Source organism: Oncorhynchus nerka, linkage group LG22 (genome assembly GCF_034236695.1).
Source record: "Oncorhynchus nerka isolate Pitt River linkage group LG22, Oner_Uvic_2.0, whole genome shotgun sequence".
Lineage (NCBI taxonomy): Eukaryota > Metazoa > Chordata > Actinopteri > Salmoniformes > Salmonidae > Oncorhynchus > Oncorhynchus nerka.
Genome location: NC_088417.1, coordinates 11,046,953 through 11,072,707, shown reverse-complemented (window position 1 = coordinate 11,072,707; position 25,755 = coordinate 11,046,953). Strand labels below are relative to the sequence as shown.

Sequence of the window (25,755 nt, the reverse complement as noted above, 5' to 3'; positions counted from 1 at the left end):
CAGTCTACCACTGTAACTGTCTACTACTGTAACTGTCTTACACTGTAACTGTCTCCCACTGTAACTGTCTCCCACTGTAACTGTCTATCACTGTAACGGTCTACCACTGTAACTAACTGTCTACCCCTGTAATGATCTACTACAGTAACTTTAACTGTCCACAACTGTAACGGTCTACTAATGTAACTGTCTGCCACAGTAACTGTCTACTACTGTAACTGTCTGTCTATCACTGTCTAACACTGTAACTGTCAATCACTGTCTAACACTGTAACTGTCAATCACTGTAACTGTAACTGTCAATCACTGTAACTGTCAATCACTATAACTGTCAATCACTGTGACTGTCAATCATTGTGACTGTCTACTACTGTAACTGTCTACCACGGGAACTGTCAACCACTGGAACTGTCTACCATTGGAACTGTCTACCATTGGAACTGTCTACTACTGTAACTGTCTATCACTGTCTAACACTGTAACTGTCTATCACTGTAACTGTAACTGTCTCCCACTGGAACTGTCTACCATTGGAACTGTCTACCATTGGACTGGAACTGTCTACCATTGGAACTGGAACTGTCTACCATTGGAACTGTCTATCACTGTAACTGTCTATCACTGTAACTGTCTACCATTGGAACTGTCTACCTCTGTAACTGTCTCCCACTGTAACTGTCTACCACTGTAACTGTCTACCACTGTAACTGTCTACCACTGGAACTGTCTCCCACTGTAACTGTCTCCCACTGTAACTGTCTACCACTGTAACTGTCTACCACTGTAACTGTCTACCATTGGAACTGTCTACCACGGGAACTGTCTACCACGGGAACTGTCTACCACTGTAACTGTCTACCACTGGAACTGTCTACCACTGGAACTGTCTACCACTGGAACTGTCTACCACGGGAACTGTCTACCACTGGAACTGTCTACCACTGGAACTGTCAACCACGGGAACTGTCTACCACGGGAACTGTCTACCACTGGAACTGTCTACCACGGGAACTGTCAGCAATCTGACCTTTCCTACCATTTTCACTACATTCATATTTCTGCAGTTATACAATATTACATCATTCCATTTGAATTCAAGTCCATATTATTTCGTCTGCCATTCATAAACACTCCCATATTGCTTTTTCAAGCCTTATATAGCCAATGTAAGCCTTATATAGCCAATGCAAGCCTTAGACAACCAATGTAAGCCTTATATAGCCAATGCAAGCCTTAGACAACCAATGTAAGCCTTATATAGCCAATGCAAGCCTTAGACAACCAATGTAAGCCTTATATAGCCAATGCTAGCCTTAGACAACCAATGTAAGCCTTATATAGCCAATGCAAGCCTTAGACAACCAATGCAAGCCTTATATAGCCAATGTAAGCCTTATATAGCCAATGCAAGCCTTAGACAACCAATGTAAGCCTTATATAGCCAATGCAAACCTTAGACAACCAATGCAAGCCTTATATAGCCAATGTAAGCCTTATATAGCCAATGTAAGCCTTATATAGCCAATGTAAGCCTTATATAGCCAATGTAAGCCTTATATAGCCAATGTAAGCCTTAGACAACCAATGCAAGCCTTATATAGCCAATGTAAGCCTTATATAGCCAATGCAAGCCTTAGACAACCAATGCAAGCCTTATATAGCCAATGTAGGCCTTATATAGCCAATGTAAGCCTTATATAGCCAATGTAAGCCTTATATAGCCAATGTAAGCCTTATATAGCCAATGTAAGCCTTAGACAACCAATGCAAGCCTTATATAGCCAACGTAAGCCTTATATAAGCCAATGTAAGCCTTATATATGCAAGCCTTAGACAACCAATGCAAGCCTTATATAAGCCTATATATAGCCTTATATAGCCAATATAAGCCTTAGACAACCAATGCAAGCCTTATATAGCCAATGTAAGCCTTATAAGCCAATTAGCCTTATATAGCCAATGTAAGCCTTATATAGCCAATGCAAGCCTTATTAGATGTAAGCCTTATACAAGCCTTATATAGCCAATGTAAGCCTTATATAGTCAATGTAAGCCTTAATGCCAATGCAAGCCTTATATAGCCAATGTAAGCCTTATATAGTCAATGTAAGCCTTATATAGCCAATGTAAGCCTTATATAGCCAATGTAAGCCTTATATAGCCAATGTAAGCCTTATATAGCCAATATAAGCCTTAGACAACCCAAGCCTTATATATGCCAATGTAAGCCTTATATAGCCAATATAAGCCTTATATAGCCAATGTAAGCCTTATATAGCCAATATAAGCCTTAGACAACCAATGCAAGCCTTATATAGCCAATGTAAGCCTTATATAGCCAATGTAAGCCTTATATAGCCAATGTAAGCCTTATATAGCCAATGTAAGCCTTATATAGCCAATGTAAGCCTTATATAGCCAATGTAAGCCTTATATAGCCAATGTAAGCCTTATATAGCCAATGTAAGCCTTAGACAACCAATGCAAGCCTTATATAGCCAATGTAAGCCTTATATAGCCAATGCAAGCCTTAGACAACCAATGCAAGCCTTATATAGCCAATGTAAGCCTTATATAGCCAATGTAAGCCTTATATAGCCAATGTAAGCCTTATATAGCCAATGTAAGCCTTAGACAACCAATGCAAGCCTTAAATAGCCAATGTAAGCCTTATATAGCCAATGTAAGCCTTATATAGCCAATGTAAGCCTTAGACAACCAATGCAAGCCTTATATAGTCAATGTAAGCCTTAGACAACCAATGTAAGCCTTAGACAACCAATGCAAGCCTTATATAGCCAATGTAAGCCTTATATAGCCAATGTAAGCCTTATATAGCCAATGTAAGCCTTATATAGCCAATGTAAGCCTTATATAGCCAATGTAAGCCTTATATAGCCAATATAAGCCTTAGACAACCAATGCAAGCCTTATATAGCCAATGTAAGCCTTATATAGCCAATGTAAGCCTTATATAGCCAATGTAAGCCTTAGACAACCAATGCAAGCCTTATATAGCCAATGTAAGCCTTATATAGTCAATGTAAGCCTTATATAGCCAATGTAAGCCTTATATAGCCAATGTAAGCCTTATATAGCCAATGTAAGCATTATATAGCCAATGTAAGCCTTATATAGCCAATGTAAGCCTTATATAGCCAATGTAAGCCTTATATAGCCAATGTAAGCCTTATATAGCCAATATAAGCCTTAGACAACCAATGCAAGCCTTATATAGCCAATGTAAGCCTTATATAGCCAATGTAAGCCTTATATAGCCAATGTAAGCCTTATATAGCCAATATAAGCCTTAGACAACCAATGCAAGCCTTATATAGCCAATGTAAGCCTTATATAGCCAATGTAAGCCTTATATAGCCAATGTAAGCCTTATATAGCCAATGTAAGCCTTAGACAACCAATGCAAGCCTTATATAGCCAATGTAAGCCTTATATAGCCAATGTAAGCCTTATATAGCCAATGTAAGCCTTAGACAACCAATGCAAGCCTTATATAGTCAATGTAAGCCTTATATAGCCAATGTAAGCCTTATATAGCCAATGTAAGCCTTATATAGCCAATGTAAGCCTTATATATCCAATGTAAGCATTATATAGCCAATGTAAGCCTTATATAGCCAATGTAAGCCTTATATAGCCAATGTAAGCCTTATATAGTCAATGTAAGCCTTATATAGCCAATGTAAGCCTTAGACAACCAATGCAAGCCTTATATAGTCAATGTAAGCCTTAGACAACCAATGTAAGCCTTAGACAACCAATGCAAGCCTTATATAGCCAATGTAAGCCTTATATAGCCAATGTAAGCCTTATATAGCCAATGTAAGCCTTATATAGCCAATGTAAGCCTTATATAGCCAATGTAAGCCTTATATAGCCAATATAAGCCTTAGACAACCAATGCAAGCCTTATATAGCCAATGTAAGCCTTATATAGCCAATGTAAGCCTTATATAGCCAATGTAAGCCTTAGACAACCAATGCAAGCCTTATATAGCCAATGTAAGCCTTATATCGTCAATGTAAGCCTTATATAGCCAATGTAAGCCTTATATAGCCAATGTAAGCCTTATATAGCCAATGTAAGCATTATATAGCCAATGTAAGCCTTATATAGCCAATGTAAGCCTTATATAGCCAATGTAAGCCTTATATAGCCAATATAAGCCTTAGACAACCAATGCAAGCCTTATATAGCCAATGTAAGCCTTATATAGCCAATGTAAGCCTTATATAGCCAATGTAAGCCTTATATAGCCAATATAAGCCTTAGACAACCAATGCAAGCCTTATATAGCCAATGTAAGCCTTATATAGCCAATGTAAGCCTTATATAGCCAATGTAAGCCTTATATAGCCAATGTAAGCCTTAGACAACCAATGCAAGCCTTATATAGCCAATGTAAGCCTTATATAGCCAATGTAAGCCTTATATAGCCAATGTAAGCCTTAGACAACCAATGCAAGCCTTATATAGTCAATGTAAGCCTTATATAGCCAATGTAAGCCTTATATAGCCAATGTAAGCCTTATATAGCCAATGTAAGCCTTATATATCCAATGTAAGCCTTATATAGCCAATGTAAGCCTTATATAGCCAATGTAAGCCTTATATAGCCAATGTAAGCCTTATATAGCCAATGTAAGCCTTATATAGCCAATGTAAGCCCATAGGGATTTCATTATTCACATATCATTGTCTAGTTCACAGAAAACAACAATTGTCTGTCACACTGTGTTGGAGTGTGGAGACCAAGTCCCCTTAAGACAGCTCACACAAACACACACACACACACACACACACACACACACACACACACACACACACACACACACACACACACACACACACACACACACACACATTCTCTCAGAGGAAGAGAGAAATCAAGGCCTCGCTGTGCTTTGCAATGCTGCTGAGGGCCAGCGGAGCAGCCCTGTTGTGGATAGATTTGTCTGTCTCTACGGGGGCTGTGTCAGAAGCCTTTTTTATAACCCCAGGCCCTGAGCCCACACCTGAGCGCCCAGCTCTCATCAACACGACACATCAGCTAGTCGCTGAAAATATCTAATTTAAATAAATATTCACACCCCTGAGTCAAGAATCACCTTCAGGAGCGATTACAGGTGTAAGTCTATAAGACATTTGCACACCTGGATCGTACATTATTTGTCCTTTATTCTTTAAAAAATGTTCAAGCTCAGTCAAATGGGCGTTGGGCATTGCTAGACATCCATTCTAAAAGTCTTGCCATAGATTTTCAAGACAATTTAAGACAAACTCTAACTAGGCCACTCAGGAACATTCAGTGTCTTCTTGGTAAGCAACTCCAGTGTATATTTATAGGTTATTGTCGTGTTGGAATTTGTCTCCCAGTGTCTTTTGGAAAGCTGACTGAAGCAAGTTTTCCTCTAGGATTTTGTCTGTGCTTAGCTATATTCAATTTATCCTAAAAAACTGCTTATTCCTTGCCGATGACAAGCATACCCATAACATGATGCAGCCACCACCATGCTTGAAAATATAAAGAGTGGTACTCAGTGATGTGCTGTGTTGGATTTGCCCCAAACATAACACTTTGTATGCAGGACATAAATGTAATTTATTTGCCCAATTTTTGGCAGTTTTACATTAGTGGATTATTGCAAACAGGATGAATGTTTTGAAATATTTTCACTATGTTATTTAGGTTAGTATTGTGGAGTAATTACAATGTTGTTGATCTATCCTCCGTGCTCTCCTATCACAGCCATTAAACCGTGTAACTGTTTTAATGTCACCATTGGCCTCATTGCAAAATCCCTGAGCGGTTTCTTTCCTCTCCAGCAACTGAGTTAAGAAGGACGCCTGTACCTTTGTAGTGACTGGGTGTATTGATAAACCATCCAAAGTGTACTGAATAACTTCACCATGCTCAGAGGAATATTCAATGTCTGCTTTTTTGTATTTTATTTTTTTATCAACTAATATGTGCCCTTTTTGCGAGGCCTTGGAAAAGCCCCCTGGTCTTTGTGGTTGAAACTGTGTTTGAAATTCACAGCTCGACTGAGGGACCTTACAGATAATTGTAGGTGTGGGGTAGAGAAAATACTATTATTACGCACAGTCCATGCAACTTATTATGTCATTTTTAAAGCACATTTTTACTCCTGAACTTATTTAGGCTTGCCATAACAAAGGGATTGAATACTTATTGACTCAAGACACTTTAGCTTTTCATTTTTAATTCATTTGTAAAAATTCTCCCCAAAATTATGACACTTTTATGACACTTTTACATTGTACGATATTGTATGTAGGCCAGTGACAGAACATCTCAATTGAATACATGTGTTCTTCACCCCTCTAATCTACTGTGTTCTTCACCCCTCTAATCTACTGTGTTCTTCACCCCTCTAATCTACTGTGTTCTTCACCCCTCTAATCTACTGTGTTCTTCACCCCTCTAATCTACTGTGTTCTTCACCCCTCTAATCTACTGTGTTCTTCACCCCTCTAATCTACGGTGTTCTTCACCCCTCTAATCTACTGTGTTCTTCACCACTCTAATCTACTGTGTTCAATAGAGTAATGCTGTGTCCTGGCATTCAACATGTCCTCATAGGAATACAACACAGAGAGAACAAACCTCCACCCAAACACCATTAGCTCTGTAACATTCCCTCAACCCAAATAGCCCCCACACATGAATAATAACCCCTTTCTATAACACCACCGCCTGGTGTTGCCTGTGACGTGAAATCACATCGGTCATCCCTCCACGTCACATGACATCAACTCACAATGCACAGAAACTTGTCCCTCCTAGGATCCTGTCCGTCAACGGCCCATTGAAAGAATCCGCCCCCCCCCCAGGAACATGTGAAAAACATTTTAGATAATAATAGGTGGCTGAAATATTTATGTCGCTTGATGTTTTGGGTTGCCGGCCTAAAATAACCCCAGTGACTCAGCTTTGAGGGCCTTTATGTTGCTGTGTGCAGCCAAAGTGACATGAGGACAACGTGGGGGCATATTGGTGGCACGTGGGCACCGTTATCCAGGATGACACCTCTGTTTTGGGGCTGTCCTCCTCCCGCCGCCCTCCAAAAGGCAGAGTTATCAGACTGACAGACTCAACTCAAAGCCACAATGCTGGATGAAAACAATCCCAGCACTGCTTGAATTATGTAAACCACAGAAATCACACCAATATTGGTTCACAGGTGGTCGGGTGGGGGTGGGGGTGGAGGGTTGTGTATGGGAATGGGGGGGGCAAGGATATGTTCCTTATTGGTTGGTCTATAAATATGCTAATGATATGCCAATTCAGCATCAGTTGATAGAACATTCCAAAATACCATGGAAATGATTGCATCATAATACCAATTGCCAGGGTTGGAGCTTCCAAGCCTGTTCTACTTATTCTAATTATATGGACGACACACACAGACAACACACACAGACTGCTGTTGGGCTCATCCCGCCCCTCATCCCCAAAGAAATAGCATGCTGGGTGAGGGACGGGAGACAGCGGCCCAGTCTCCTGTCTCCTACAGGGCCTAAATAGCACCGTCAGTGACACAGCTCCACCCCGGCACACTGACAAAGAGGGCAAATTACAGAGGGGCAACAGAGACAGCTGTGTCTGTTCCAAAAACGCACACAAGCAAATCAAGCTATTAATCTCAAAGACCAGAACGCAACTGTTAAAAGTCTGTTAGTCCCCCCTACACAATTTGTGTTACCCTTGTAGATGAACAATGGACCCTGTTGCAATGGCTGACTCAAAGTGCCAGACGAAATGAAGCACTTTTTTCCCCCTCAGGAAATTGATCAAAAACAACTTCATTGTCAGTCGACACACTCCACTGTTTCCCTATCTATCTCCACAGGTCAATAACGGCCTCACGTCTCATCACAATGAATCTCTGTCTGCAACGAGCCCATTGAGGATGCCACAGACAGGAAATGATGCAGGATTAGACGGTAAACTGAATCTCCTGTCCAATTCTTCATTAAGCATAGCGGTTCCCACTGAGCCTCGTTTTAACGTGTCAACCACATCTATTTATATACCGGCAGCTCATCGTGTCGCCCGCATAAACATAAATATTTCACAAGCTACTCAACGGGCAGTTTCTCCAAAGTGAATCAGAAGGTTATAACTCTTCATTACCAAGGAACCGCGAGGCCAAAACATACAAATAAATGGGTGTAGTTTGGGAAGTAGGCACCTGATGGTGAAGTTGGCGTCTAATTGGCTGTATCTTGAGGGGCATGTACTGTACACATGGCAAATGTCGCTACACTTAGAATAAACCTGTGCTAAAGAACTGACTGCAATGCTCGTTAATCACTTGCTCCTGTGAGCGTCTAGTTCTTCATCTGATGTCAGTACCACAGACTGAAAGGAAAGGGGGGTACCTAGTCAGTTGTACAACAGAAAGGGGGGATACCTAGTCAGTTGTACAACAGAAAGGGGGGTACCTAGTCAGTTGTACAACAGAAAGGGGGGTACCTAGTCAGTTGTACAACAGAAAGGGGGGTACCTAGTCAGTTGTACAACAGAAAGGGGGGATACGTAGTCAGTTGTACAACAGAAAGGGGGGATACCTAGTCAGTTGTACAACAGAAAGGGGGAGACCTAGTCAGTTGTACAACAGAAAGGGGGGTACCTAGTCAGTTGTACAACCGAAAGGGGGGTACCTAGTCAGTTGTACAACAGAAAGGGGGGATACCTAGTCAGTTGTACAACAAAAAGGAAAGGGGGATACCTAGTCAGTTGTACAACTGAAAGGGGGGTACCTAGTCAGTTGTACAACAGAAAGGGGGGATACCTAGTCAGTTGTACAACAGAAAGGGGGGATACCTAGTCAGTTGTACAACAGAAAGGGGGGATACCTAGTCAGTTGTACAACAGAAAGGGGGGATACCTAGTCAGTTGTACAACAGAAAAGGGGATACCTAGTCAGTTGTACAACAGAAAGGGGGATACCTAGTCAGTTGTACAACAGAAAGGGGGGTACCTAGTCAGTTGTACAACAGAAAGGGGGATACCTAGTCAGTTGTACAACAGAAAGGGGGGTACCTAGTCAGTTGTACAACAGAAAGGGGGATACCTAGTCAGTTGTACAACAGAAAGGGGGGATACCTAGTCAGCTGTACAACTGAACTGTGTCTTCCGCATTTAACCCAACCCCTCTGAGGGTTACCTTAATTGACATCCAAGATTTTTGGACAATTTTTTACGTGTCCTTTCCTGATTGAGATAGGTTTCTGCTTATAATTTCCGACATTTTGGTTGGCTATTTGTTAGTCAACTTGTCTACAATTAGATACACGCAGCTTCTCTTCTGTCCTTATATGTTGACCTAGAAGACTAAAAAAACCTTGCTCACCAGAATAATGTCATTTTAAAAATCGATAGAATGAATGCTTCAATCTAGTTGACATCAGTAAAGTTTTCGGTCATCTTTGCTTTTTTTGCGGAGCAAAGACATTTAGGGACCGGGGAGTAAAAGACATTTAGGGACCGGGGAGTAAAAGACATTTAGGGACCGGGGAGTAAAAGACATTTAGGGACCGGGGAGTAAAAGACAGTTAGGGACCGGGGAGTAAAAGACATTTAGGGACCGGGGAGTAAAAGACATTTAGGGACCGGGGAGTAAAAGACATTTAGGGACCGGGGAGTAAAAGACATTTAGGGGCCGGGGAGTAAAAGACATTTAGGGACCGGGGAGTAAAAGACATTTAGGGACCGGGGAGTAAAAGACATTTAGGGACCGGGGAGTAAAAGACATTTAGGGACCGGGGAGTAAAAACAATAACAAAACAAACTGGAAATATTTTCTGTGCGAAACGTTCAAATGACATCAGTTTGACCGGTTATAAGCAAATAGAAAACTGTGAAAATGTCACGTTTCTGATAAGATTTCAGTTAGGCTTGGATACATATTTTATGTGGTTGAAAAACTATTAGCTTTTATGATGCTGATAAAGATAACACCTCCACAGATGTTCCCTAACTGCACATTCACATTCTCTCAAGATGCTGAAAGAAATACATCATATTTCTCCACATCTGTTCTCGAGTTTACTGCAAGAATTCTGGAAGATATTAATATTATGGCTATGTGAGAGGTTTTAAGACCTACATCAGTGGTGTAAAGTACTTTAAAGTACTACTTAAATAAAAATACTTTAAAGTACTACTTAAGTCGTTTTTATGGGTATCTGTACTTTACTATTTATATTTCTGACAACTTTTACTTCACTACATTTCTAAAGAAAATAATTTACTTTTCACTCCGTACATTTTCCCTGACACCCAAAAGTACTGCTTACATTCTGAATGCTTAGCAGGACAGGAAAATGGTCTAATTCACACACTTATCAAGAGAACATCCCTGGTCATCCTTTCTGCCTCTGATCACTAAACACAAATGCTTTGTCTGTGAATGATGTCTGAGTGTTGGCGTGTGCCCCTGGCTATGCATAAATAAAATAAAAACAAGAAAATGGTTCTGTCTGGTTTGTTTAATATAATATAAGGAATATTAAATTACTTCTTACTTTTGATCACTTTTGATATTTAAGTACATTTTAGCAATTACATTTACTTTTGACTTGGTAATATTTTACTTGGTGACTTTCACTTTTTCTTGAGTCATTTTCTATGAAGGTATCTTTACTTTTACTCAAGTATGACAATTGGGTACTTTTTCCACCACTGACCTACAGTCAAGGTCCATATTTCAGATTCCATCAGATTCCATTTTAACCCATCGGAACAGTAGGCTACAGTTGATGTGCCACAGGACTACAGGAAGTCCCCGTCTTGTGACTGTCAAATTTGTATAGCGCCTCACAATCATCACACATAATCCTCTTTTGCCACTTCACCAAATCTTTCCCAAACATTACTTTTCTGGCCTTCCCTTCCATTTATTTTCAACTCTACTTTTGCAGCTTTTCTCTTATTGAATTAAACTCCAACATTGTCCTTTTTGCCTCTGTGGATCTCCGTAAAGTTTTCTGCCCACTCCCAAAACCATTTGGTGTGTAGGCTGTTTGGTAGGCTGTTTGGTAGGCTGTTTGGTAGGCTGTTTGGCGTGTGTAGGCTGTTTGGTAGGCTGTTTGGCGTGTGTAGGCCGTTTGGCGTGTGTAGGCCGTTTGGCGTGTGTAGGCCGTTTGGCGTGTGTAGGCCGTTTGGCGTGTGTAGGCCGTTTGGCGTGTGTAGGCTGTTTGGCGTGTGTAGGCTGTTTGGCGTGTGTAGGCTGTTTGACGTGTGTAGGCTGTTTGGCGTGTGTAGGCTGTTTGGCGTGTGTAGGCTGTTTGGCGTGTGTAGGCTGTTTGGCGTGTGTAGGCCTACAGTTAGGCCTCAAAGTTTAGACTTACACACTAAGGTCAGAGAGCCTAAAATAATGAAAGAAAAACCTCAATGTAGCGTATAGATATAAATGACACAAGAATAATACATTGATTCATTTTTAAAAGTTATTGTTTTCTCTTTATTCTCTGGGTCTGAATATGGCAGCTTATGTACGGGACTTTGCGGGGGTGGGGGGTGGGGTCAGCTAACCTTCACTCAGCCCTCCCAGCCCTCAGAGAGGGCACCCCAGGTGATTCTAGCCTACATCTGGATTCTTTAATTTTTTACCTGGTAAGTTGATTGAGAACACATTCTCATTTACAGTAACAACCTGGGGATAGTTACAGGGGGGGATGAATGAGACAATTGTAGGATGGGGATGATTAGGTGATGGTATGAGGGCCAGATCGGGAATTTAGCCAGGACACCGGGGTTAACACCCCTACTCTTACAATGAGTACCATGGGATCTTTAGTGACCACAGAGAATCAGGAGACCTGTTTAATGTCCCATATGAAAGACAGCACCCTACACAGGGCAACATCCCCAATCACTGCCCTGGGGCATTCTTTTTAGACCAGAGGAAATAGTGCCTCCTACTGGCCCTCCAACACCACTTCCAACAGCATCTGGTCCTAAAACAACATATCTCTCAATACTATTCTATATTCCACTTTAATGTCCTAGTGTCCCCCGCCTGTCGCTGAATACAGTATATATCTACCCTGGCCTGGACATAGTCACAGCACCTGCAATCCCTGACAGACTTATCACATTGATTTATCCGTGGATTCAGCCTCAAGCCATCTGTTTTCAGCCCTGTCTCGCCCTGCCTTGAAGGGGTTTGTGTCACTATGGCGCATTGCAACACAAGACTTTCCTACAATCTATTTAAACAATGTTCCACAATCTATTTCCCACAATCTACGCCCATAAAGATCACGTAGATTTCCTGACTCACCTGTTGTGGTGGCCGTCGTGGAGGCAGAAGGGAATCGGCAGGACATGGAACGAAAGAAAGAGGTAATAACAATGAACATGTGACCTGATTTGAGTGTATATTCATTCAGACATGTTTTTGGTTAGTGAGCGGTCATGCATTGCAGTGGTTTGGACAAAACATCAACAGAGAACTGTTTAGAGGCTCCTCTCTGAACGAAATGTTAGCTATAGAAGAGACAGCGTGGAGGGAAAAAATGTTTAATTCAACAGAGAGGGTAAGAAGACATGAAGAAGTCATGGACCTTCAACATACTAGACTAAGAGAGACACCGGGACACAGCAGAAAGGAAGACAGAAAGAGAGAGAGGTTTGGTGATGAAAGAAAATGCCAGTGAAACTGGTGACACCGCAATGTGGTGAGTGTGTGTGGTAGTTAGTAGCACACCCTGGACCACACAGGGTTAATGAGAACACTCCAGCACTGCCCAGACGCAGCAGTGCCTTGTGGGTAAGAGGAAACTCCCCAAAAAAGCTAAACCACGCCCCTCGGACAGAGTGTATCTTAGTTAGTCAGTCAGGCTGTCTAGACTGGGCTATTAGGTCGGTCCCAGCCCAGCCGTAGAGCTACATGCCCATGCAAGGTATTGGTGGACTCCTCTAATCCTCCTGGTGAACATCACACGCCACTGCAACAAACCTTCAGACATTGGGGTCACCACCACGGTGTGGGGCTCTGTGGGGTTGGCGAAGCAGGGGAAGAAGGACTGGGCGGTGGGGTTCAGACTGGAACCTGGTGAGGTGGGGCTTTTGGTGGAAGAGGAGGAGGAGGACTGGGCGGTGGGGTTCAGACTGGAACCTGGTGAGGTGGGGCTTTTGGTGGAAGAGGAGGAGGAGGAGCAGGACTTCTTGGGTATCTTCTGTGATGGGGATTTGGCCTTTTTGCCCCCCCTGGGGTAGAATTCAGGCACGGTTTTGGGGGAGCGGAGCGGGACTGGGCTGGGTGTGTCGAAGGCCAGGCCCACAGGTAGGGAGTGCCCTGGAGTGATATCACTGAACTCAAAGCAGTTGTTGTTGAAGTGGTAGTCGTTGATGAGCCAGGAGCTGTCGGAGGGGGAGAAAGGGGGTGCGGTCGCTGTGAGCTCACTAGGCTTCTCCAATGGTGATAGGCCACTATCTGGTTGGTGGGTGGGGCTAAAACTCACGGCATCTTCAATATGGACATCCTGCATTGAGGTGTCATGATCAAACATCACTTTGACCCCTGACTCATGAACTAGGGAATCTAGGGAAAACTTTGGGGAGAAAGCCTCTTTGTCATTACCCAGGCTGGCAGTCTCGGTATCCATAAGCAGGTCTTGGTACCTGGCGGTGAATGGGTCTCCAGGACACGTGGGGAAGGAGCCTCTGGGCGAGAAGTCTCCCTGACTGGTGGGGATGGAGCCTCTGGGCGAGAAGTCTCCCTGACTGGTGGGGAAGGAGCCTCTGGGCGAGAAGTCTCCCTGACTGGTGGGGATGGAGCCTCTGGGCGAGAAGTCTCCCTGACTGGTGGGGATGGAGCCTCTGGGCGAGAAGTTTCCCTGACTGGTGGGGATGGAGCCTCTGGGCGAGAAGTCTCCCTGACTGGTGGGGAAGGAGCCTCTGGGCGAGAAGTCTCCCTGACTGGTGGGGATGGAGACGGGGGTGGTAGGCAGGAGATCGCAGCCCATGGCAGGTGGAGGGGAGGTTGTGGCCATGAGAGGGAGTAGATTCTGGGTGAGAGATGAAGGGAAGAGGTCTTCACTGGCAGGGATCAGCCCCATGTCACCCATGCTAGAGCAGGGGTTCTCCAGGCGCCGGGGGTGGACGATGGGGGGCGCTAGTTGGTCTAACACCCCCTCAGGGAGGTGAGCGGCAGAGGAGGGCACGAAGGGCTCAGCTGTAAACCCCCACTCTTCTGGAAGCTTCTTCCTGCTCTTGCCCCTCTTTCCCCTGCCTCCACTCCTCTCTGGCTCCTCCCGCTCCCAGCCCCCCACCATCCTGTCCTTGCGGGGGGTGACCCCGTGGTGGCCCTCTGACGGGATTGTGTTCTCAGTCTCCGGTTGGCCCCTGTCGTACACCTCGTCTCGGGGCCTCCTCTTCTTCTTCTTCTTCTGCTGTTGTTGTTGTTTGTAGTCATTTCCCTCGTTGCTCTCCATCTCCTCCCCCATGGCCAAGGCCTCTTGGTGGGGCCAGCCACAGTCAGGAAGGTCCTCGGGGCTGGCCGCCAGGTGGCTTGCATGGTGACTGATCATTGTGGAGAAGCTTGGGGTGAACGGCAGGTCGGTGGGAATGCAAACCTTGTCTGTCCAGCCATCGTCCAGGGCACCTTGTTTGTGAAGAGGGAAGAGAGTTTAAAGTAGGCATAAACAGTGCATAAGTATTCAGACGCCTGGACTTTTTCCACATTTTGTTACGTTAAAGCCTTATTCTAAAATGTATGAAATTGTGTTTTTTTCGTCATCAATCTACACACAATACCCCAAAATGACAACGCAAAAACAGGTTTTTAGAAATGTTTGCACATTTATAACAATAAAAGTATATATATTACATTTACATAAGTATTCAGAACCATTACTCAGTACTTTGTTGAAGCACATTTGGCAGCGATTACAGCCTTGAGTCTTATTGGGTATGACGCTATAAGCTTGACACACCTGTATTTGGGGAGTTTCTCTCATTCTTCTCTGGAGATCTCCTCAAGCTCTGACAGGTTGGATGGGGAGCATCGCTGCACAGCTATTTTCAGGTCTCTCTAAACATGTTCGATCGGGTTCAAGTAAGGGCTCTGGCTGGGCCACTCAAGGACATTCAGAGACTTGTTCCGAAGCCATTCCTGCGTTGTCTTGGCTGTGTGCTTATGGCCGTTGTCCTGTTAGAAGGTGAACCTTCTTCCCAGTCGGAGGTCCTGAGCACTCTGGGGCAATTTTTCATCAAGGATCTCTCTGTACTTTGCTCCATTCATTTCCCCTCAATCCTGACTAGTCTCCCAGTCCCTGCCACTGAAAAACATCCCCACAGCATGATGCTGCCACCACCATGCTTTACTGTAGCGATGGTGACAGGTTTCCTCCAGACGTGACGCTTGGCATTCAGGGCAAAGAGTTCAATCTTGGTTTCATCGGACCAGAGAATCTTGTTTCTAACGGTCTGAGAGTCTTTAGGTGCCTTCAGGCAAACTCCAAGTGGACTGTCATATGCATTTTACTGAAGAGTGGTTTCCATCTGGCCATCTGATTGGTGGAGGGCTGCAGAGATGATTGTCCTTCTGGAAGGTTCTCCCATCTCCACAGAGGAACTCTAGAGCTCTGTCAGAGTGACCATCGGGTTCTTGGTCACTTCCCTGACCAAAGCCGTTCTTCCCCGATTGCTCAGTTTGGCAGGGCAGCCAGCTCTAGTAAGAGTCTTGGTGGTTCTAAACTTCTTCCATTTAAGAATGATGGAGGCCACTGTGTTCTTGGGGACCTTCAAAGCTGGAGACATGTTTTGGTACCCTTACCCAGATCTGTGCCTTGACACAATCCTCTCTCAGGGCTCTACGGACAATTCCTTCAACCTCACGGCTTGGTGTTGGCTTTGACATGCACAGTCAACTGTGGGACCTTATATAGACAGGTGTGTGCCTTTCCAAATCATGTCCAATCAATTGAATTTACCACAGGTGGACTCCAATCAAGTTGTAGTAACATCTCAAGGATGATCAATGGAAACATGATGCACCTCAATTTATAGTCTCATAGCAAAGGGATCTGAATACTTATGTAAATGAGGTATTTCTGTTTACATTTTTGTATAAAAAAAAAACAGTTTTCGCTTTCTCATTATGGGGTACTGTGTGTAGATTGCTGAGGATTTTTTTTGTTGATATCCATTTTAGAATAAGGCTGTAACATAACAAAATGTGGAAAAAGTCAAAAGGTCTGAATACTTTCCAAAAGACACTGTACTCACTCTTTCACTCCCTCTCGCAAAGCATTTCTCATCCAGACAAAAGCGTGCACTTCAACGGGCTCAAAACCACATTCAACAGTGCAGTCCAAGACATGAGAGTAGTAACAGTCATTCAACAGTGCAGTCTAAGACATGAGAGTAGTAACAGTCATTCAACAGTGCAGTCTAAGACATGAGAGTAGTAACAGTCACAGTGTGCAGCTGTGGACGCTCATTGGAGGTCCATTCAACGTAACTGAACTGGCTCTGTACGGGTGTCGCTGCAACTTGTCACTGAACACTCAAAATGCAACCATGGGTTTAAATCAGGCATTCCAATTGGCCCGTTGTTCTCCTGTGTGAATGAATAGTCACAGGGAGGGATTTAAGGGTGATACTGTGACTCAGTGTTACCCTAGGGACATGCTGGAGTACTGAATGGGATTTTAGGAGGAGGAGAAAGATGTGTTTATTTCATAGTGTGTTCATAGTGTGTGGGTGATTGAATGCAAGAAATACAAACATAAACACAGGTATTGGTCAAGTACACAGAAACAGGCACAGTACAATATACAGTACAATACACAGTACCATGCACAAACATAAAAACAGCTTTGAAAAGCAGGAAACACAAAATATCTTTGTACATTTCGAGAACAACATTGTGCAGTAAATCAGACGTAGAGTTTTATTTAAGCAATAAGGCCAGAGGGGGTGTGGTATATGGTCAATATACCACGGTCAATGTGGCGTGCCTGGACATAGCTCTTAGCTGTGCTATATTGGCCATATATCACAAACCCCTGAGGTGCCTTATTGCTATTATAAACTGGTTACCAATGTAATTAGAGCAGTAAAAAAAATACATTTTTTGTCATACCCGTGGTATACGGTCTGATATACCATGGCTGTCAGCCAATCAGCATTCAGGACCCGAACCACCCAGTTTATAATGTACAGTATAGCCATCCATTAAGGTCAATCATATCTTGATTGATACAGGATTGATTCTTTTTCCGGACTGTTTGGAATGATGAGGTAGCTAGTTAAATTCTAGAACCCCGTGCTGCCAAGTTGCTCAGTAAAGCTGTGCTCGTTCTGAGGAGAGGAGGAATGGAGGGATGGAGCGATGGAGGGGGATGGGATTTAGAGGAATGATTACCCAAGGCTGGATCAATGTGCCTCGGTTGTCTCTCTGATTGGTGGAACTCTAACGGAGCATCTCTTTGTGGTGCCCTATAACGTTTCTCTCTCTCTAGTCGTATTTTTACATGAATCAACCACACACACACACACACACACACACACACACACACACACACACACACGACAAGACTGACGTAATATGTTAGAGCAGAGAAGGGTGACAGTAAAGCAGCACTTAGAGCCGTTCCCTTGAAGCTCTGGAGAGCTGTTAATGTGGTGAACAGCAACAGGAAGGTGGTCGTCGTGGTTTTCTCTATGTACAGAACCATGGTTTGATGTGGTACAGCATCCCTGGCTCCATGACAAATGCAGTGGAAGGATGTCATGTACTGGGAGTCACTGAAACACTTCTGTTCCACTGGGTTCCTTCTCCTCGCAACCTCGCTCAGCGCACACACCCTTAGCTAGCTAACTACCATGCTAGGCTAACGGTAACATTGGGAAACATAAGGCAGTTCACCATAACCATGACTAAGACGTGACACATTTAATGCGCAATGACTTCTGCAGCAGAGGACGTTTTGTTTGCTAATTGTTGTGGTTGTTATGCTTCCCATGAGTTAGAGTGTCTCTGACGAGGGAGGGGTGTGCTGCATTGTTGAGTCATAACAGCCAGGACACTTTTTTCCCCCTCACTAGCAAGAAGGGTCTTTCAGGGATGAACACGAACGCAATATGCATTCAGATATTGTACTGATCAAATTAGTTTTGCCATATCGAGTTCCCGAATGAATTATTCTCTATGACAAAGCCAAGCTCTGGAGTCTGGATTCATTCCAGAGGCAGGATGCCTGCAAAGTTTATCTTTCACCCTCAGGCTTTCAATCTGTTTGCATCCTACAGTTCTTTCACACACGATACAGTGGGACACGGTACAGACCACTTCCTGTGTAGTAACCTAACACTGGGACACGGTACAGACCACTTCCTGTGTAGTAACCTAACACTGTGACACGGTACAGAACACTTCCTGTGTAGTAACATAACACTGGGACACGGTACAGACCACTTCCTGCGTAGTAACCTAACACTGGGACACGGTACAGACCACTTCCTGGGTAGTAACCTAACACTGGGACACGGTACAGACCACTTCCTGTGTAGTAACCTAACACTGTGACACGGTACAGAACACTTCCTGTGTAGTAACATAACACTGGGACACGGTACAGACCACTTCCTGCATAGTAACCTAACACTGGGACACGGTACAGACCACTTCCTGGGTAGTAACCTAACACTGGGACACGGTACAGACCACTTCCTGTGTAGTAACCTAACACTGTGACACGGTACAGAACACTTCCTGTGTAGTAACATAACACTGGGACACGGTACAGACCACTTCCTGCGTAGTAACCTAACACTGGGACACGGTACAGACCACTTCCTGTGTAGTAACCGAACACTGGGACACGGTACAGACCACTTCCTGTGTAGTAACATAACACTGGGACACGGTACAGACCACTTCCTGTGTAGTAACCTAACACTGGGACACGGTACAGACCACTTCCTGTGTAGTAACCTAACACTGGGACACGGTACAGACCACTTCCTGTGTAGTAAACTAACACTGTGACACGGTACAGACCACTTCCTGTGTAGTAACATAACACTGGGACACGGTACAGACCATTTCCTGTGTAGTAAACTAACACTGTGACACGGTACAGACCACTTCCTGTGTAGTAACCTAACACTGGGACACGGTACAGACCACTTCCTGCGTAGTAACCTAACACTGGGACACGGTACAGACCACTTCCTGTGTAGTAACCTAACACTGGGTCTTAGTTGTGCTATAGCCATGTGAACCCTGGGGTATTAGGAGAATGCTGAGTGACAATAGCCACAATATTATGAGATACAGTATTCTATATCATCGGAAGGTCTACGGTGTAAGGTATTCCCAGCAGGGGTCTCACCCGGTGAGAGAACCACAGCTCTAGCTATAGCGCCTCTCAGTGGACAAGAGAGGGTATTAGCAAATCAGCTCCATTTTAATGTTTTAATTTGACCTTTTATTTAACTAGGCAAGTCAGTTAAGAACAAATTCTTATTTTCAATGACGGTCTAGGAACAGTGGGTTAACTGCCTGTTCAGGGGCAGAACGACAGATTTGTACCTTGTCAGCTCGGGATTTGAACTTGCAACCTTCAGGTTACGAGTCCAACGCTCTAACCACTAGGCTACCCTGCCGTTGGTGCCCCGTGTGAGGACGCTCTAGTCTAGTCTACACGGGAGTGTAGTTGGGGTTGGACTGGGAGATGAACCCCACAGGAGGGGGTATTCCTGATGCTCTAAGCCCATAAAGCCCTCAGCCAAAACCCAGACCTCATCAACTGAACTGGGCACGAGGTATGGAGGAGGGGTAGGGGCTGGATGCCGCTGGGAATACCGGCACCGGTATGATGAGACATTCAGATAGATAAGTTGGGTGAGGGGATGGACCGGGCTGACAGATGGCAACGGCTATTCTGGATTTGTGGCACACCCTCTCGTTTGCATATTGACTTTTACAAATGCCATACATGCATGCCCAATAGGAAACAGAGACAGACAGACAGACAGACAGACAGACAGACAGACAGACAGACAGACAGACAGACAGACAGACAGACAGACAGACATACTGAAAGACATACACATAGGCCCTAAGAGCTGGCTTAAGATGTTGGTAGGTACTGAGAGGTACGTAACTTGGCACTGAGGTAGGTACTGTTATGTGTGTGTCTTAGTGTGTATTTCCCTCTACCTGTAGACATGTCCTTGGGCGTCTGGTGCTCAGCGATGCTGGGAGGCCTCTCTACTGACAGTAGAGCCATCCCCATGTCCATATTCACCCCCATGACATGCTGGGAGAAACCTGCCACATAGAGATGCAATCAGCATCCGTACTCGCCAAGGGTCTCAGAGTAGTATGATCTAGGATCAGCCCCACCTCTGTCCATGTAATCCTATTCATTGTGATCTATAAGACAAAACTGATTCTAGATCAGCACTTCTAGTCTGAGATGCGTTGTAAATACAGGCCCAAAGCCGCTTTGAACTGATCCCGATACAGAGTCAGACAAATGTCACACAGACCAGGACCAATCAGAGCTTAGATCAACCTCTGAGAGACCAATGAACAGGTTCAACATTAGTCAGGCAGACAGAACGAGAAGTTATCAATCTGAAGAGCTCATTGAGGAAAGTTTGAAAGATGATTAATGTAGAACGAGGCCTTTCAGATGCAGAAACGAGGGACAGAGACGTGAGTTCTATTCATCAATAAGTGTCCCTGAGTCAGGACTGCCTAGCAACACTTTCTGAGGCAAGTGCAGTACGAAATGTCACAGACAGCGAGAAAGTGACACAGTAATGCAGCGTTTCCCAAACTCTGTCCTGGGGTCCCTAAGGGGGGCACGTTATAGTTGTTTTTCTTAACACTACACAGCTGATTCAAATAATCAACGTTTGATGATTAGTTGGTTATTTGAATCAGCTGTGTAGTGCTAGGCCAAAAACCAAAACGTGCACCCCTTGGAGTCCCCAGGACCGAGTTTGGGAAACGCAGCAGTAATGAGAATTCCGTGTGTGTGTTCCCTTTTGTGTGTTTATGTGTCTGTGTGTGTCTTTGAGTGACTAGCCCTACAGCAGTGATTCAGTCCTACCGAGATGACAAATGCCATTAGGCTGTGGTGGGGTTGTATCTGCCGCAGCTGGCATCGTAGACGCACAACTCAACTCAGCCCATAACACTCAGACCAGCACAAATTAGGCCAGTCACAACTCCTAAGCCACCAATGTGGCAAAACAGAGCACGGTCAGCTCAAGGGGCACTAAGTAAATACTCTGTAGTATGGCAACCAGTTTATAATAACAATAAGGCCCGAGGGGATGTGGTATATGGCCAAAATACCACAGCTGTTCTTATGGACTACAAGACGTGGAGTGCCTGGATACAGCCCTTAGCCGTGGTATACTGGCCATATACCACAAACCCCCCCAGAGGTGCCTTATTACTATTATAAACAGGTTACCAATGTAATCAGAACAGTAAAAATACATGGTTTGTCATACAAACCACCCAGTTTATAAATACATGTTTTACATTCCCGTGGTATACGGTCTGATATACCACGGCTGTCAGCCAATCAGCATTCAGGGCTCAAACCACCCAGTTTATAAATACATGTTTTACATTCATTGCATACTCTTTGTAATGTATTACACTCAGTTTACAATATTTTTTTAGCCAGCACGTATTCTTATCGTGTGATTGTATACGTCATTTGACGTTACAATTGAATGAAAATCTGCATAACCAATTATGACGTGTGCAAAACAAACCCTAATCCATTTAATATAATATAATATATAATATAATATCACGTAGTGAAGTGTTTCTGATGGATGACATGGTATTATTCTGGCAAAAGCATGTAGGATGTGTGTAGCTCAAGTATTGACAATTGAATCAAAGACTCTACCTGAGGGAGGGACTCTACCTGAGGGAGGGACTCTACCTGAGGAATCTCTTATCAGTCCACTATCCATCATCTGGGGCGGGATGTTGGGCTGGGAGCTCCACTGATCAGGGACGCCCGCCATGGAGCCTGGACAGAGAGAGAGGGAGAGAGATAGAGGGAGGGAAGGGAGGGGGGGGGGGCAAAAGAGGGGGGAACAGAGGAAAGGACATGAATAACAGGATCAGAGAGGGGAAATAGAGGGAGAGAGATAAAGAGAAAGGGAAGGAAAGAGGGAGCGAGAGAAAGAGCGAGAGAGAGAGAGAGAGAGAGAGGTGGGTGTGACTAAGCATGAGACCTTCCACTCCAAACTGAACAGTACAGTACTCTCTTTAAGGGTGAACAACACATCTCTTTAAGGGTGAACAACACATCTCTTTAAGGGTGAACAACACATCTCTTTAAGGGTGAACAACACATCTCTTTAAGGGTGAACAACACATCTCTTTAAGGGTGAACAACACATCTCTTTAAGGGTGAACAACACATCTCTTTAAGGGTGAACAACACATCTCTTCAAGGGTGAACTACACATCTCTTTAAGGGTGAACAACACATCACTTCAGTCACACCTGTAGGAGTTGAGTTCAAATCTCAACTAGCTTTCCAAATCAATATATAAGATATGGTTCAGGATAAACATGATTTAATGTACAATAGTGCATTATCAGGTGTCTTACCTGAGAGGAAATCTGTTGCTGCAAAGACCTGGTGCTCTGCCGATTTGGGACGCACTTCCCCCTGTGGTTCTGGGCGCGAAGCTGATATCTGTCCCCCCGGTGTCACATTAGAACCTGAAGTGTCGGGAACACAGATCACCTCACATTAGTTCCACTCTCTGGCAACACACCGCAAACCCCCCCCCCCCCCACTCACTGTACAGAACAAACGCAAAAACCTCACTCACTCACCTGTATTTTCCACTCTACATAAATATATAAATAGCCTGTTAAATCTAAAACAGCATTTGATATTGGTAATGGTCTAGCCCCTCTCTCTCTTTCCAGTGCAGTCTCAGCTGTATCTCTGTGTAAGCAGTAGCTCTGTGATGATCAGTGGCTGCAGTAGCCTGGGCCGTGGTGACGTCTCCCTGTCTGTGACTGGTTCTGTCCCCCTCCCGCCCCACACCGCCCCCATCCCAGGGCTTTGGCTCCTAACTCCACTATCTAGGCCCTCCGCCTGATCGCCAGATCCGATGTGGCTGTTATTTGGCCGTTGTGAGAGAGAGCACCCCCCCCCTGTATCCCTGCAGTTACAGTGAGGGTGACAGTGAAGCGGGTGGACAGGACGACACCCAGAGTCATAAACACCACCGCATCCAAAAGCCAGACAGGGGGGCAGGCGGGGGGAATATGGACTTCCCAGACGGGCCACTGACTTTTCGTCGGTCAGAGAGGGCACTGATTCATTTGAAAGCACCGGTGTGTCCTCACATGTTTCTGTGTGTGTGGGTTTGAGTGTGTGTAGCTCAGAGTTCGATAATACATTAACCTATTCAGAGAGACAAGAGAAGACACAAAGAGTTGAACCAGATAGGCTGTTTGTATTTGTTAATTTATTATTGATCCCCATTAGTTCCTGCCAAGGCAGCAGCTACTCTTCCTGGGGTTTATTATGGATTCCCATTAGTTCCTGCTAAGGCAGCAGCTACTCCTCCTGGGGTTTATTATGGATCCCCATTAGTTCCTGTCAAGGCAGCAGCTACTTTTCCTGGGGTTTATTATGGATCCCCATTAGTTCCTGCCAAGACAGCAGCTATTCTTCCTGGGGTTTATTATGGACCCCCCCCCCCATTAGTTCCTGCTAAGGCAGCAACTACTCTTCCTGGGGTTTATTATGGATCCCAATTAGTTCCTGCCAAGGCAGCAGCTACTCTTCCTGGGGTTTATTATGGATCCCCATTAGTTCCTGTCAAGACAGCAGCTACTCTTCCTGGGGTTTATTATGGATCCCCATTAGTTCCTGCTAAGGCAGCAGCTCCTCTTCCTGGGGTTTATTATGGATCCCCATTAGTTCCTGTCAAGGTAGCAGCTCCTCTTCCTGGGGTTTATTATGGATCCCCATTAGTTCCTGCCATGGCAGCAGCTACTCTTCCTGGAGTTTATTATGGATCCCCATTAGTTCCTGTCAAGGTAGCAGCTACTCTTCCTGGGGTTTATTATGGATCCCCATTAGTTCCTGCCATGGCAGCAGCTACTCTTCCTGGAGTTTATTATGGATCCCCATTAGTTCCTGTCAAGGTAGCAGCTACTCTTCCTGGGGTTTATTATGGATCCCCATTAGTTCCTGCTAAGGCAGCAGCTCCTCTTCCTGGAGTTTATTATGGATCCCCATTAGTTCCTGCTAAGGCAGCAGCTACTCTTTCTGGGGTTTATTATGGATCCCCATTAGTTCCTGCTAAGGCTGCAGCTACTCTTCCTGGTGTCCAGCTAAATTAAGGCAGTTATATACAATTAAAACAACATTACATTTCACAACACATGAAGTGTGTTCCCTCAGGCCATATGTGTGTGTGTCTCTTCACAGTTCCATAAGGTGTATTTTTATCTTTACATTTTTTTATATCTTTTTTTACATCTGATTCTACTGCTTGCATCAGTTACTTGATGTGGAATAGAGTTCATTGTAGTAATGGCTCTATGTAGTAATCAAATCCAAGATGGCGTAGCAGTCAGACGTCTTTGTCTTGTCATGTCCCTTGTATACAGTGCCTTGCGAAAGTATTCGGCCCCCTTGAACTTTGTGACCTTTTGCCACATTTCACGCTTCAAACATAAAGATATAAAACTGTATTTTTTTGTGAAGAATCAACTACAAGTGGGACACAATCATGAAGTGGAACGACATTTATTGGATATTTCTAACTTTTTTAACAAATCAAAAACTGAAAAATTGGGCGTGCAAAATTATTCAGCCCCTTTACTTTCAGTGCAGCAAACTCTCTCCAGAAGTTCAGTGTGGATCTCTGAATGATCCAATGTTGACCTAAATGACTAATGATGATAAATACAATCCACCTGTGTGTAATCAAGTCTCCGTATAAATGCACCTGCACTGTGATAGTCTCAGAGGTCCGTTAAAAGCGCAGAGAGCATCATGAAGAACAAGGAACACACCAGGCAGGTCCGAGATACTGTTGTGAAGAAGTTTAAAGCCGGATTTGGATACAAAAAGATTTCCCAAGCTTTAAACATTCCAAGGAGCATTGTGCAAGCGATAATATTGAAATGGAAAGAGTATCAGACCACTGCAAATCTACCAAGACCTGGCCGTCCCTCTAAACTTTCAGCTCATACAAGGAGAAGACTGATCACAGATGCAGCCAAGAGGCCCATGATCACTCTGGATGAACTGCAGAGATCTACAGCTGAGGTGGGAGACTCTGTCCATAGGACAAGTCGTATATTGCACAAATCTGGCCTTTATGGAAGAGCGGCAAGAAGAAAGCCATTGCTTAAAGATATCCATAAAAAGTGTTGTTTAAGGTTTGCCACAAGCCACCTGGGAGACACACCAAACATGTGGAAGAAGGTACTCTGGTCAGATGAAACCAAAATTTAACTTTTTGGCAACAATGCAAAACGTTATGTTTGGCGTAAAAGCAACACAGCTCATCACCCTGAACACACCATCCCCACTGTCAAACATGGTGGTGGCAGCATCATGGTTTGGGACTGCTTTTCTTCAGCAGGGACAGGGAAGATGGTTAAAATTGATGGGAAGATGGATGGAGCCAAATACAGGACCATTCTGGAAGAACCTGATGAAGT

General features: G+C 44.3%; 1 protein-coding gene across 1 annotated transcript in view; it reads right to left on the bottom strand.

Annotated features, from left to right (window-relative positions):
- The window catches only part of LOC115122204 (microtubule-associated protein 4-like), a 201,373-nt gene that overhangs the window by 87,459 nt on the left and 88,159 nt on the right, over nt 1-25,755 (bottom strand). Inside the window, 4 exon segments of the mRNA XM_065006905.1 lie at nt 13,015-14,661; nt 20,230-20,340; nt 21,986-22,075; nt 22,666-22,779. Coding sequence (XP_064862977.1) covers nt 13,015-14,661; nt 20,230-20,340; nt 21,986-22,075; nt 22,666-22,779 — 1,962 coding nt within the window.